At 44.8% G+C, this 9130-nt stretch overlaps 1 protein-coding gene across 1 annotated transcript; it reads left to right on the forward strand.

The window, feature by feature from the left end:
* Positions 1-377: 377 nt before the first annotated feature.
* On the forward strand, positions 378-6790 carry LOC134046473 (lipase member K-like). Its single transcript, XM_062496980.1, has 9 exons — positions 378-401; positions 542-659; positions 1804-2002; positions 2247-2356; positions 2503-2639; positions 3085-3222; positions 3328-3399; positions 4442-4510; positions 5461-6790. Exons 1-9 carry the CDS (start codon positions 393-395, stop codon positions 5692-5694), a joined length of 1086 nt encoding a protein of 361 aa, XP_062352964.1. The 5' UTR covers positions 378-392; the 3' UTR covers positions 5695-6790.
* The last annotated feature ends 2340 nt before the right edge of the window (positions 6791-9130 follow it).

Consider the following 9130-nt stretch of genomic DNA (forward strand, 5'->3'; position numbering starts at 1 on the left):
ATGTAATTAATTCTTGTCTTTTACACCATGATTAAGAAGAAGGGCAAGCGGTTAGAGATTTTCTTTTCATTATTTCATTTCTATTTAGGGAGGGAAGGCAGTGCTGGATCTTATTCATCCTCCCTCTCCTTCCTGGGGAGGTTTGGGCAGGTGATGCAAACAGCAGGGTGATGGGACAGAGCTCTTCCTCTTGGCCATCCCCTTTCCTACCTGGGGTGTTTCCCTGCCCTCACCTCTTCTTCCCTGGCTTTCCCTGGCACTAATTCTGTGGGTGTGTTGCTCCAGGCACAGCGAGGATGTGGCTGGCTCTAGCTCTGGTGTCCATGTTCCACGGGATGGCATCTGGGGAATGCATCTTTAATTTCCAATTGCCTAAGAATCCAGAAGCGGGGATGAACATTGTAAGTACGATGGCATTGGAGTGGAGGTGGGAAGTGTCCAGGAAACAGACACTATTAAATAATTATAATTAAATATCACATTCAGGGATTTCCTCGCAGGAGCCTTGAAAATGTTATTATTGGCTTTCCTCTTGTTGCAGAGTGAAATGATCTCCTTCTGGGGATACCCCAGCGAGGAGCATGATGTGGTGACAGAAGATGGCTACATCCTTCAGCTCAACAGAATTCCTCACGGGAAAGGAAATGCTGGGTGCCAAGGTAAAGCTGGTGCCATACAGGACACACATGCCTTGAGCCATTCACTGGGATGGATACCAGGGCTTGTGCGAGAGGGTTTTCAAGGTTCCCTGTGGCTTGGCATCTATAGCATCAGCTTTGATACAACAGAATTTGTCAGGAAGGCTGATCCCTTGCCAGGGATGTTTCCTTACCCTTATGGACCCCTGAGCACTGAATGTCAGGCTGCAGTCCCAGCAGTGAGAGGCAGCCTGTTGGAATTCAAAATGCAAGAAATTCTCAGAACATTAGGCCTGTAAATCAAAGTTTAGAAAAGAACACAGAATCTGACCTCAGGCCTTAGGAAAAGCTTCTGAGCTTAGGTACTAGAAGCAAAAATGTAAATTTAAAGCTTAAAGTAAAAACATGTTAAGTGAAAAGAAAGTTTAACTATAAAGTTTAAAAAAATAAATAAAAGTAGTTACAAGAAATCTTAAAATAGGCCTGTGTGTCAGAACAGGATTGGCTAAGAAAAAATCGCACTGTAATTAAATAAAATTTCTTAGTATTAGTTTAATAGCATAAATATCTCTGTTAGCTGTAATTTATTAGTTAATAAATCCAAGAGAACCCTTGTAATTGTAAGTCTTGTGACTTCTAGCCATACTCTCAACACCTGAAACAAGATCTCACATTTTCTGTTAAAAAAAAAAAAATAAACTGTACTTTCTAAATCCATTCTGGTGGCACACCTTAGGCTGTGCCAGAGCCTGGCTCCCAAAATGTGTTCCTGCAGCTGTTTGATGGACCAGTACTGGTTTGGTACTCCCTGAGGAGCCTCCAGGACATCCACTTGCCCTGTAAGGGGTGGTAACCCGGGCAGAAGGAGGGAAGGTTAGATCCATGAAAATTGCATTTTTCCTATCACATCCCCAGGCTCCTCCATGTTTGCCTACAGAGCTCCCCAGGCAGCCCAGGATCTGCCAACACCCCCAGAGATTTTTGGGGATAAAGACCAAAATAATGCTGCAGCTTAGCAAACCCACTTTTTTAAAAAAATCTAGAAGAACACTGACACATACCTCCACAGATTTTGGCTGCCATTGGGGATAACACTTCATAAACTGTCTCAAAAGGTGACAAACAGCATTAAAAATCAAGAGTCATCATGGTGCCTGTCTTGCAGGTGTGAGACCCGTGGCACTCCTGCAGCATGGTCTCCTTGCAGAAGGCAGCAGCTGGCTCACCAACTTGCCCAACAGCAGCCTGGGCTTCATCCTCGCAGATGCTGGCTATGATGTTTGGATAGGAAACAGCAGAGGGAACACCTGGTCCAGGAGACACCAGGTCCTGACTACCAAACAGGAAGAATTCTGGGCTTTCAGGTAAACGGGTTTGAGGATCTCAGAAATAGCTGAATTCTCTCAGGGACACGCTGGCCTGGCTGGGGCTGGGGGATGAGGGAACCAGGCTAGACTGAAGCTCATCCAACTTATTTTGAGTGAAAAGCCCACGTGAAAACTCAACAGGATGAAGAAGTTTGTGGGATGGTTTTGTGGTTTGCTGGTGAGGGCCGTGCATGGGTAGATGCTGCCCCTCTCAGCAGGACCTCTGCTCTTCTTTCTGCAGCTTCGATGAGATGGCTAAATATGATCTCCCAGCTATGATCAGGTTTATTGAGCAGAAAACAGGACAGAAACAGCTGTATTATATTGGTCATTCCCAAGGCACCACTATAGGTGAGTGGGTCCTTTTGGTGACAGCATGGGAAGTCTACATCACCTCTCAGATTTGTAAAATCACTCACTGAAATTAAACTATGTGCATGAGTGTCTTGAAAGACCTAAACCATGTTTTTTCCACATTTTTTTTCCTCTCCCACCAGGTTTTGTAGCCTTTTCCACTATGCCCCAGCTGGCTCAGAAAATCAAGGTGTTCTTTGCTCTTTCACCTGTGACCACGGTGATGTTTTCTCAGAGCCCGTTTAGAAAACTCTCATTCTTTTCTGACTCTGGGCTTAAGGTTGGTCTGCACTATGTTTGCACAGCCAAAATATTTTTCATAGGGATTGTGAAATTATCTATGGGATATTTCAAGTCATTTACAGACAGGGGAGCTCTGTGCTCTGTTTTCATAATGAAGGAAAACACATCTCACTCCAGAACCTTTCAGTCCTGTCCTGAATTCACTCCCCAGAATGTTAAGGCAGAATTAGATACAAAACACTGGTGAATGAAACTGATGCAGAGGCTGGGAATTGAGCCCTACCATTTAATACAAGAGCATAATGAACGTAAGGGATCATGCCCATCAGGAACAAGGAACAGAAGCATTTAACAGGGTGCAAGGGAGGCTTCTCTAAGGGCAACCTTAATGCAGGGATAAAATAGAGGTTGTAAAGTGATGATGCCTTGGGGAAAAGCACTACCGGACTTCCTATTTGATGAGTACATTTGCAATTTTACAGGAGCTGTTTGGCACCAGGGAATTCCTACCACACACTGCCCTGGGGGAACTGATCCTCTCCAGGTTCTGTGTGTGCTCAAAGGTCTGCAAGCACCTCTTGGCTATGGTTTTTGGGTTTAACTGGAAGAACACAAACATGGTATGTGGGAATAAAACTGCAGAGGGTCCTTCTGAAGGCCAAAGCCTTGGCAATGCCCTCTTGTGAGGAGCCAAGTGAATCCTGTTGTGAAATGTGTCCTTGCAGAGCCGATTCGATGTGTACGTGGGACACACCCCGGCGGGGTCATCGGTCCAGAACATAATCCACTGGCTGCAGGTAAACCTTCCCAGGCTCCCTCCTGTGCCAAGCAGAGTGTCACTAGTCCCCTGTGGGAAGCCTGCTGTGCTGGCTGCCGCAAGACACACTTTTTGTCAGACCTTTGTTGGTTTTGTTTTCACCCCTCCGTAAAAATCTCAGCAGATTTTTGAGCAGAGTGGCCCCCAAGGAATGGATCTGTCAAGAGAATGGTGCTGAGGACCCTGCACCCATAACAGGCACACTGCAAGGGTCTTATTTCAAACCAGCTCCACTCTTGCCCTGCCGTTGGTGATCAGACTGTGGCAGAGGTGCATCTGGACAGCAGCCAATTAAGCTCATTACCGATCAAGCTGATTATTTCTCCTTCTTCCCCCTGTGGGCATGAGAACATTCACCAGCAGAGCCCTTTGACACTGCAGTTGTGTTCTGCTGCACTCCTTTTATTTTCCCCAAGCTAAAAATATGTGCCTTTTTTTTTTTTTTTTTTTTTTTTTTTTTTTTGTAGATCACAGGTTCAGTCCATGCACCTTCTCTGAGGTGTGTGCCACAGGCACAGCTTCTTCCCTGTGTGGAATTCCTGCTCAGGGACCCCAGAAGAGCTTTGTGGGGTTTGTAGCAAGAACACGCACTCCATTTTCTGAAGTGCTGCTGCCCAGGGGAGGGATTGATCCACGGCCACCTTGACCTTGCATTGCTGTCCTGCTCCAGTTAGACAAGAGATATTCAGAGTCTCCTTCCATCTATGATTGTGCTATTTCAGGCAAATTCTCCAGCCCACAAGGAATACTTAAAGTTCTAAACCCATTTTTCCAGAACATTTTTAATTTCTTCCCATCCTGATGTTACCCACAAACACTAGAAACAGTCTCTGTCCACTTGTCCAAAATCACAACATTAATTACTTATGCTGGGCCTAGGGACAGACCTGTGAGGCTCACTTGAAAAATCCTGACAGTTCAGTGATGAAAACTAACTTTTGAGGTTTGACTTTTGAGGGTTGACTGCAGCGCCCCAGAACTGTGATTTCACTTATACCACTGCATGTCTGAATTTGCTGCAGGGAGTCCAAGGTGGGGCACTGAGAGCTTTTGATGGGGGGCACATGTACAACAGTCTTCACTACAGACAGGTGAGGAGCTTTCAACCCTTCCCCTCTTCTCTGTCCTATTTGTGCCTGGTGTGTCTCTTCTTGATGTATTCCTCTCTTCCCTCCAAACTGGAAGTCAGGATGTCTGCTGGGAACAACAGCATTTTCCATTCTCAACTCAGTTTTGCAGATACCTTTTAAATGGAGTAAAACACTTTAAGTTAGACACTTTCCAATTTCCATAGGGTAAGGGGAAATGGTCTCATGTTACATCAGGCTGAATATTAGGGAAAGTTCTCCTCTGAAATAGTGGTTAAGCCTTGGAACAGAAAAAAAAATCTTCTTTCTTCCTGAAACAACAAAAAATTGTTCAGAAATCAGCGTGCTTTTTAACTGGATTAATTACACAGCAGGTAACGAGAGATGCTGCTGCCAAATCACCTCATGGCAAGTCCTCAGGGTGTGGAGCTGAAACAACCCTCCAGAAACGTTTTAATTTCAAAAACTTGCTTCCAAGCACCTCCCTGCTGTCACAGGGCTGAAGGAAGTGCTGGTGAAGTGTCACCACAAACCCCAGCAGGGCTGGCTGGGAGGGACCTGTGGATGTGCCCAGTCCAACCTCCTAGTAGGAGCAGGATCATCCAACAGCACTAAATCATGTATATAATACGTGCTCTAAAATAATGCTATATAATCAAATAGCAGCCAAAGTTCTGCCTCCTTATCAAAACCATCTGTAGTATCAGAACCAGAATTTCTAGCTGGGCCTAACAAATTTGCTAATTAATTTTAATTAAATTAACTCACGAAACTGTAGCACATAAGGCTATGCTGCATCTCTCTATTGAAGTTCCTCTTTCTTCTAGAAGAAAGAAACTCCAGTTTTTATTTCCCTCCATTCCCAAAGAGCAGCAGTTCCTCTCGCAGGGTGCACAGTTTGCTGCACCCCAGCACGATCCCCTCTTTGTGAAACCACTCTTCCATCTCCTCAGGAGGGAGCACCGTTCTATGACGTGAAGGGCATGGAGGTGCCCACGGCCATCTGGAACGCGGGGCAGGACTGCCTGGCTGACCCCCGGGACACTGCCCTCCTCCTCCCCCAGGTCAAAAACCTGGTACATCACAAGCTGGTTCCCCACTGGAACCACATGGATTTTGTGCTGGGCCTCGATGCCAGGGAGGTTTTGTACCAGGAAATCCTTGACATAATGAAGAAGCATCCCTAAAGATGCTGGCTGTGCTTGATATGATTTTTTTTTTTCCTGATTTTTCTTATAAGATTAGTGCTGTCTCTAGAGGATTTTGAAATTTCTCTCTATTTGGGCCACCTGAATATAGTTCATTAAAATGTTCTGCTTTTAACTGGAGCAGTGACAGGGCAGGGAGAGGAACCTTCATGCTATTCCTGGGGGCACTGCATTGCCTTTATTTTTCCACTTTTTTTTTTTTTTTTTTTTTTTTTTTTTGTGTGTGTGTGTGTCTTCATCAGTGACACAAAGCTCATTGTTGCTGTCTCAGGTCTGGCGCTGTAGTGCTTAAAACCATCAAGGTGGATCCAACCTTGAAAGAGAGAGAAACAGATCCAACAGATCTGTGGTAAAAACCACAAGAATTAGGTTCCCAGAATGTTTTGGGTGTGAAGGGACCTTAAAGCCCATTCACCTTCCCCTACCCCAGCCTCCTCCAAGCCCCAATGTCCACCCTGTCCTTGGATCCAGAAGCAGTCACAGTTTCTCTGGGCACCCTCTGCCAGGAGCTGCCCACCCTCCCAGGAAACAATTCCTTCCCAATATCCCATCTGACCCTGTCCTCTGGCATGGGAAGTCATTCCCCCTTGTCCTGTCTCTCCAGGCCCTTGTAAATAGTTTCTTTCCAGCTTTTTCCCTTCAGGTACTGGAAGGACATCTCCCTGGAGAAAAAACAGTACTAATGGTTTTGAATTTAATAAAAATTGTCATTAATCACATTTTAATGTAGCTGGGTTTGGCCTCTTTTTTTTTTTTTTTTTTTTTTTTTTTTTTTTCCTTTCAGTGACTGAGAGGTGGTAAATTAATAAATCCTGAAGAGTAATTGCAAGTCAGCCCAGTGTGTGATTCTGGTACAGAATGTGTAAAATCCAAATAAAAGGAGCTTAGGGTACTCACAGAGTACCTGTGTCTTAGGGTTTATCTGAGATGTTTTGGTAATAAGATTGAGTGGTCATCTCAGAGGTACTGTGATGGGTTGATGATTATTTTCTTTAGCCTGAAGGAGAGGCAGTTGTTTTACAGCAAAAAAAAAATTGGATGTTTCTGCCAGTAAAAATCCTGAGGCTCATCAGAAAATATCGATAAATGTGTCAATGGCACAGCCACCAGAAGAATCAGCTTCTTTCAGGGAGGGAGAATCCAGCTGTGAGGCAAAACAATATTTTTTGGAGAAATTGCTCAAAAATCATATACACTGGAGTATGGACAGATTTTCAGTCTGTCGTGTTTCCTTTAAAATTTCCTAGAAGATCTGCATCACCCTGAAAAGTAGAGCAGATCAGTCAGAGGCCTGGGGGATGCCAGAAAATAAATTTGGGGGAGAGCAGCCACTCCAAGTGTTGCTGTGGGTTATTTTTGCTAACAGAATTCCTGGCTATAATTTGCTTGGCAGAAGTGAAGGATGGAGATTCCTCCCTGCTGCTGGATGTCCTTTTGCTGGTCTTTCTGACCACCACAGTGGCCTTTGGGGGGGTTCCCAGGGGGACTCTGAGCAAAGCCATGACATGTTTCTTCCCCTGCTGTATCCCTCATCATCCTGTCCTCAGCCTTTCTCCTTTAAAGGGCAAAGCCATCGAGCAAAATGAAAATGTAATGGCATTTATTTATGGAAAGAAGCTTGCACTCACTACAGTTTCCTGGAGTGTCACGAAGCCACGTTGGTTGCAATAAATAATCCATGATTTAGTTCTATTTCACCCATTTTCTTCCTAAGTATGTGGCTTCTGCCTCATTCCAAGAAGCTTTCTGTAAAATTCTCTTTTTAGGTAATGCTCTTCACCTAATCTATTTATTCAGTTTGTTCAAGACAGTCCATTTCCAGTAAATGCTCTTCTCTCTACTAAGAAAATTGCTTGTAAATTTTATCGGGTGATCAGATTATCGGATTTGAATATTGTTTACTTTTCTGTCTTTAAGAGATTCTCTAAGCATCTTTCTGTAGTACAAATTCTTGCTTAAGTTAATCCTGTTTAAACACATCTCCTTTTTTTTTTTTAAAAAAAGGTCTCTTTCCAATTCCGCAGAAACAATTTGCCCAAAACCAAAAAAGAAAAATTTTTAAAATGCAGTTTCACTTGGTATTTTGCCATGGGGACAAAAGGGCTTTTCCTTGATTGCTTTGTCTCCTTTTGATGTGCCTAAATATTTTGTTTCCCTTTCAAAACCCTGAAACAAAACTGTGACCCAAATCCTGGCTGAAATGAAAATAAATCAGCTGCCAGCAGCGGGAGACATTTGCAGATGAGACTCGTGGCACATGGCAGGACTCAGAGGGTGTAGAAGTAAATGAGTAAAGACCCCCCAAACTGTCCCCTGAGGTCAGGAGTGTACAAAGGGGAGACCCCAGGGTGACACAGCCTTTTGCCATGAGGCTTGTGGGCTCCTGGGAGAGTAAGCCAGGTTTGATGTGGCACCAGTGGCAGCCAGACCTGCTGGCCCTTGGCTTCTGAGAGTCTCTGATTTGGTGAGCAGGCTGATTCTTTTGTGAAAGAATTGGAAAGCAATATAAAATAGTGGTCAGGACTCCAGGTCCTCACAGTTTTGTGGGGGGGAATAACAGGAGCCTGGCTTTCACTTGGAAAAGGTACTTGAAGTGTGTTGTTTGAAGGTGCAGCTTTAAACACAGACATGATCCACCCTCATCAGCCCCAGCATTGCATTGCAAATCTCTGGCAACAGCCTCCAATCCTGTGTGCCAATTCCTTACTTTTGTCAACCTGTTATTAGGCAATCTATTGACAGACTGACTTCACTGTGGATCCTTCTCCTTTCCCTCTTCAGTTGCAGGTCAGGGGGTTGGAATATCATTGCAGAGCCTGAGCTGGGCTCAGCATTGTGCAGATACCCCAGTGTGGCTGGTGCTGGTGCTGGTGGCACCACCAGATGCCTTCCTTATGAGGATCGATGCTTTGAACCCAGCTTTGCAGCCCCACAAGCTGCTCAGCTGACGTCAGATTGGGTTAGAGAGCAATGCTTTATCCTTTAAACATATTTATCTCACTATTAAAAGGCGGGGGATGCAGAGGTTGCAAATTAATCCTGCTGAGGTTTAATCTGCCCAGACTGTCAGCATTTTTATTTTCTTTGGATTGGAGGTCCTAAAACCTTCTGCTGTGGGTGTCTTCTGCCATGTGCAGGGACTTGCAGGCAGAATCCTGCACAATTTAGAAACATCTGCTGGCCAGCACATGTAATACAGAGATGGGCCTGTCATAAATAATATGCAATAAACAGAATAAATTGATCCCATGTAATAAATAGATGGGGCTGCTAGGCTGAGCACTAGCATGCCCACCACACCTGATGAGTGGCTCTGCTGGCTGGGCAGTCATCAGGAAGGTGGGGAGATGCTGGTGTCTGTTCCTTGGAAAACCCTGAGTTGCTGTTTCTCATCACCCACCTGTCAGGTTTTCAC

Source organism: Cinclus cinclus, chromosome 7 (genome assembly GCF_963662255.1).
Source record: "Cinclus cinclus chromosome 7, bCinCin1.1, whole genome shotgun sequence".
Lineage (NCBI taxonomy): Eukaryota > Metazoa > Chordata > Aves > Passeriformes > Cinclidae > Cinclus > Cinclus cinclus.

Bases quoted from the DNA above. Each gene is read 5' to 3' on its own strand.
- LOC134046473 (XM_062496980.1), top strand. The intron at 2,003-2,246 runs GTAAACGGGTTT...TTCTTTCTGCAG, and splicing joins GAAGAATTCTGGGCTTTCAG to CTTCGATGAGATGGCTAAAT. The intron at 3,223-3,327 runs GTATGTGGGAAT...GTGTCCTTGCAG, and splicing joins ACTGGAAGAACACAAACATG to AGCCGATTCGATGTGTACGT.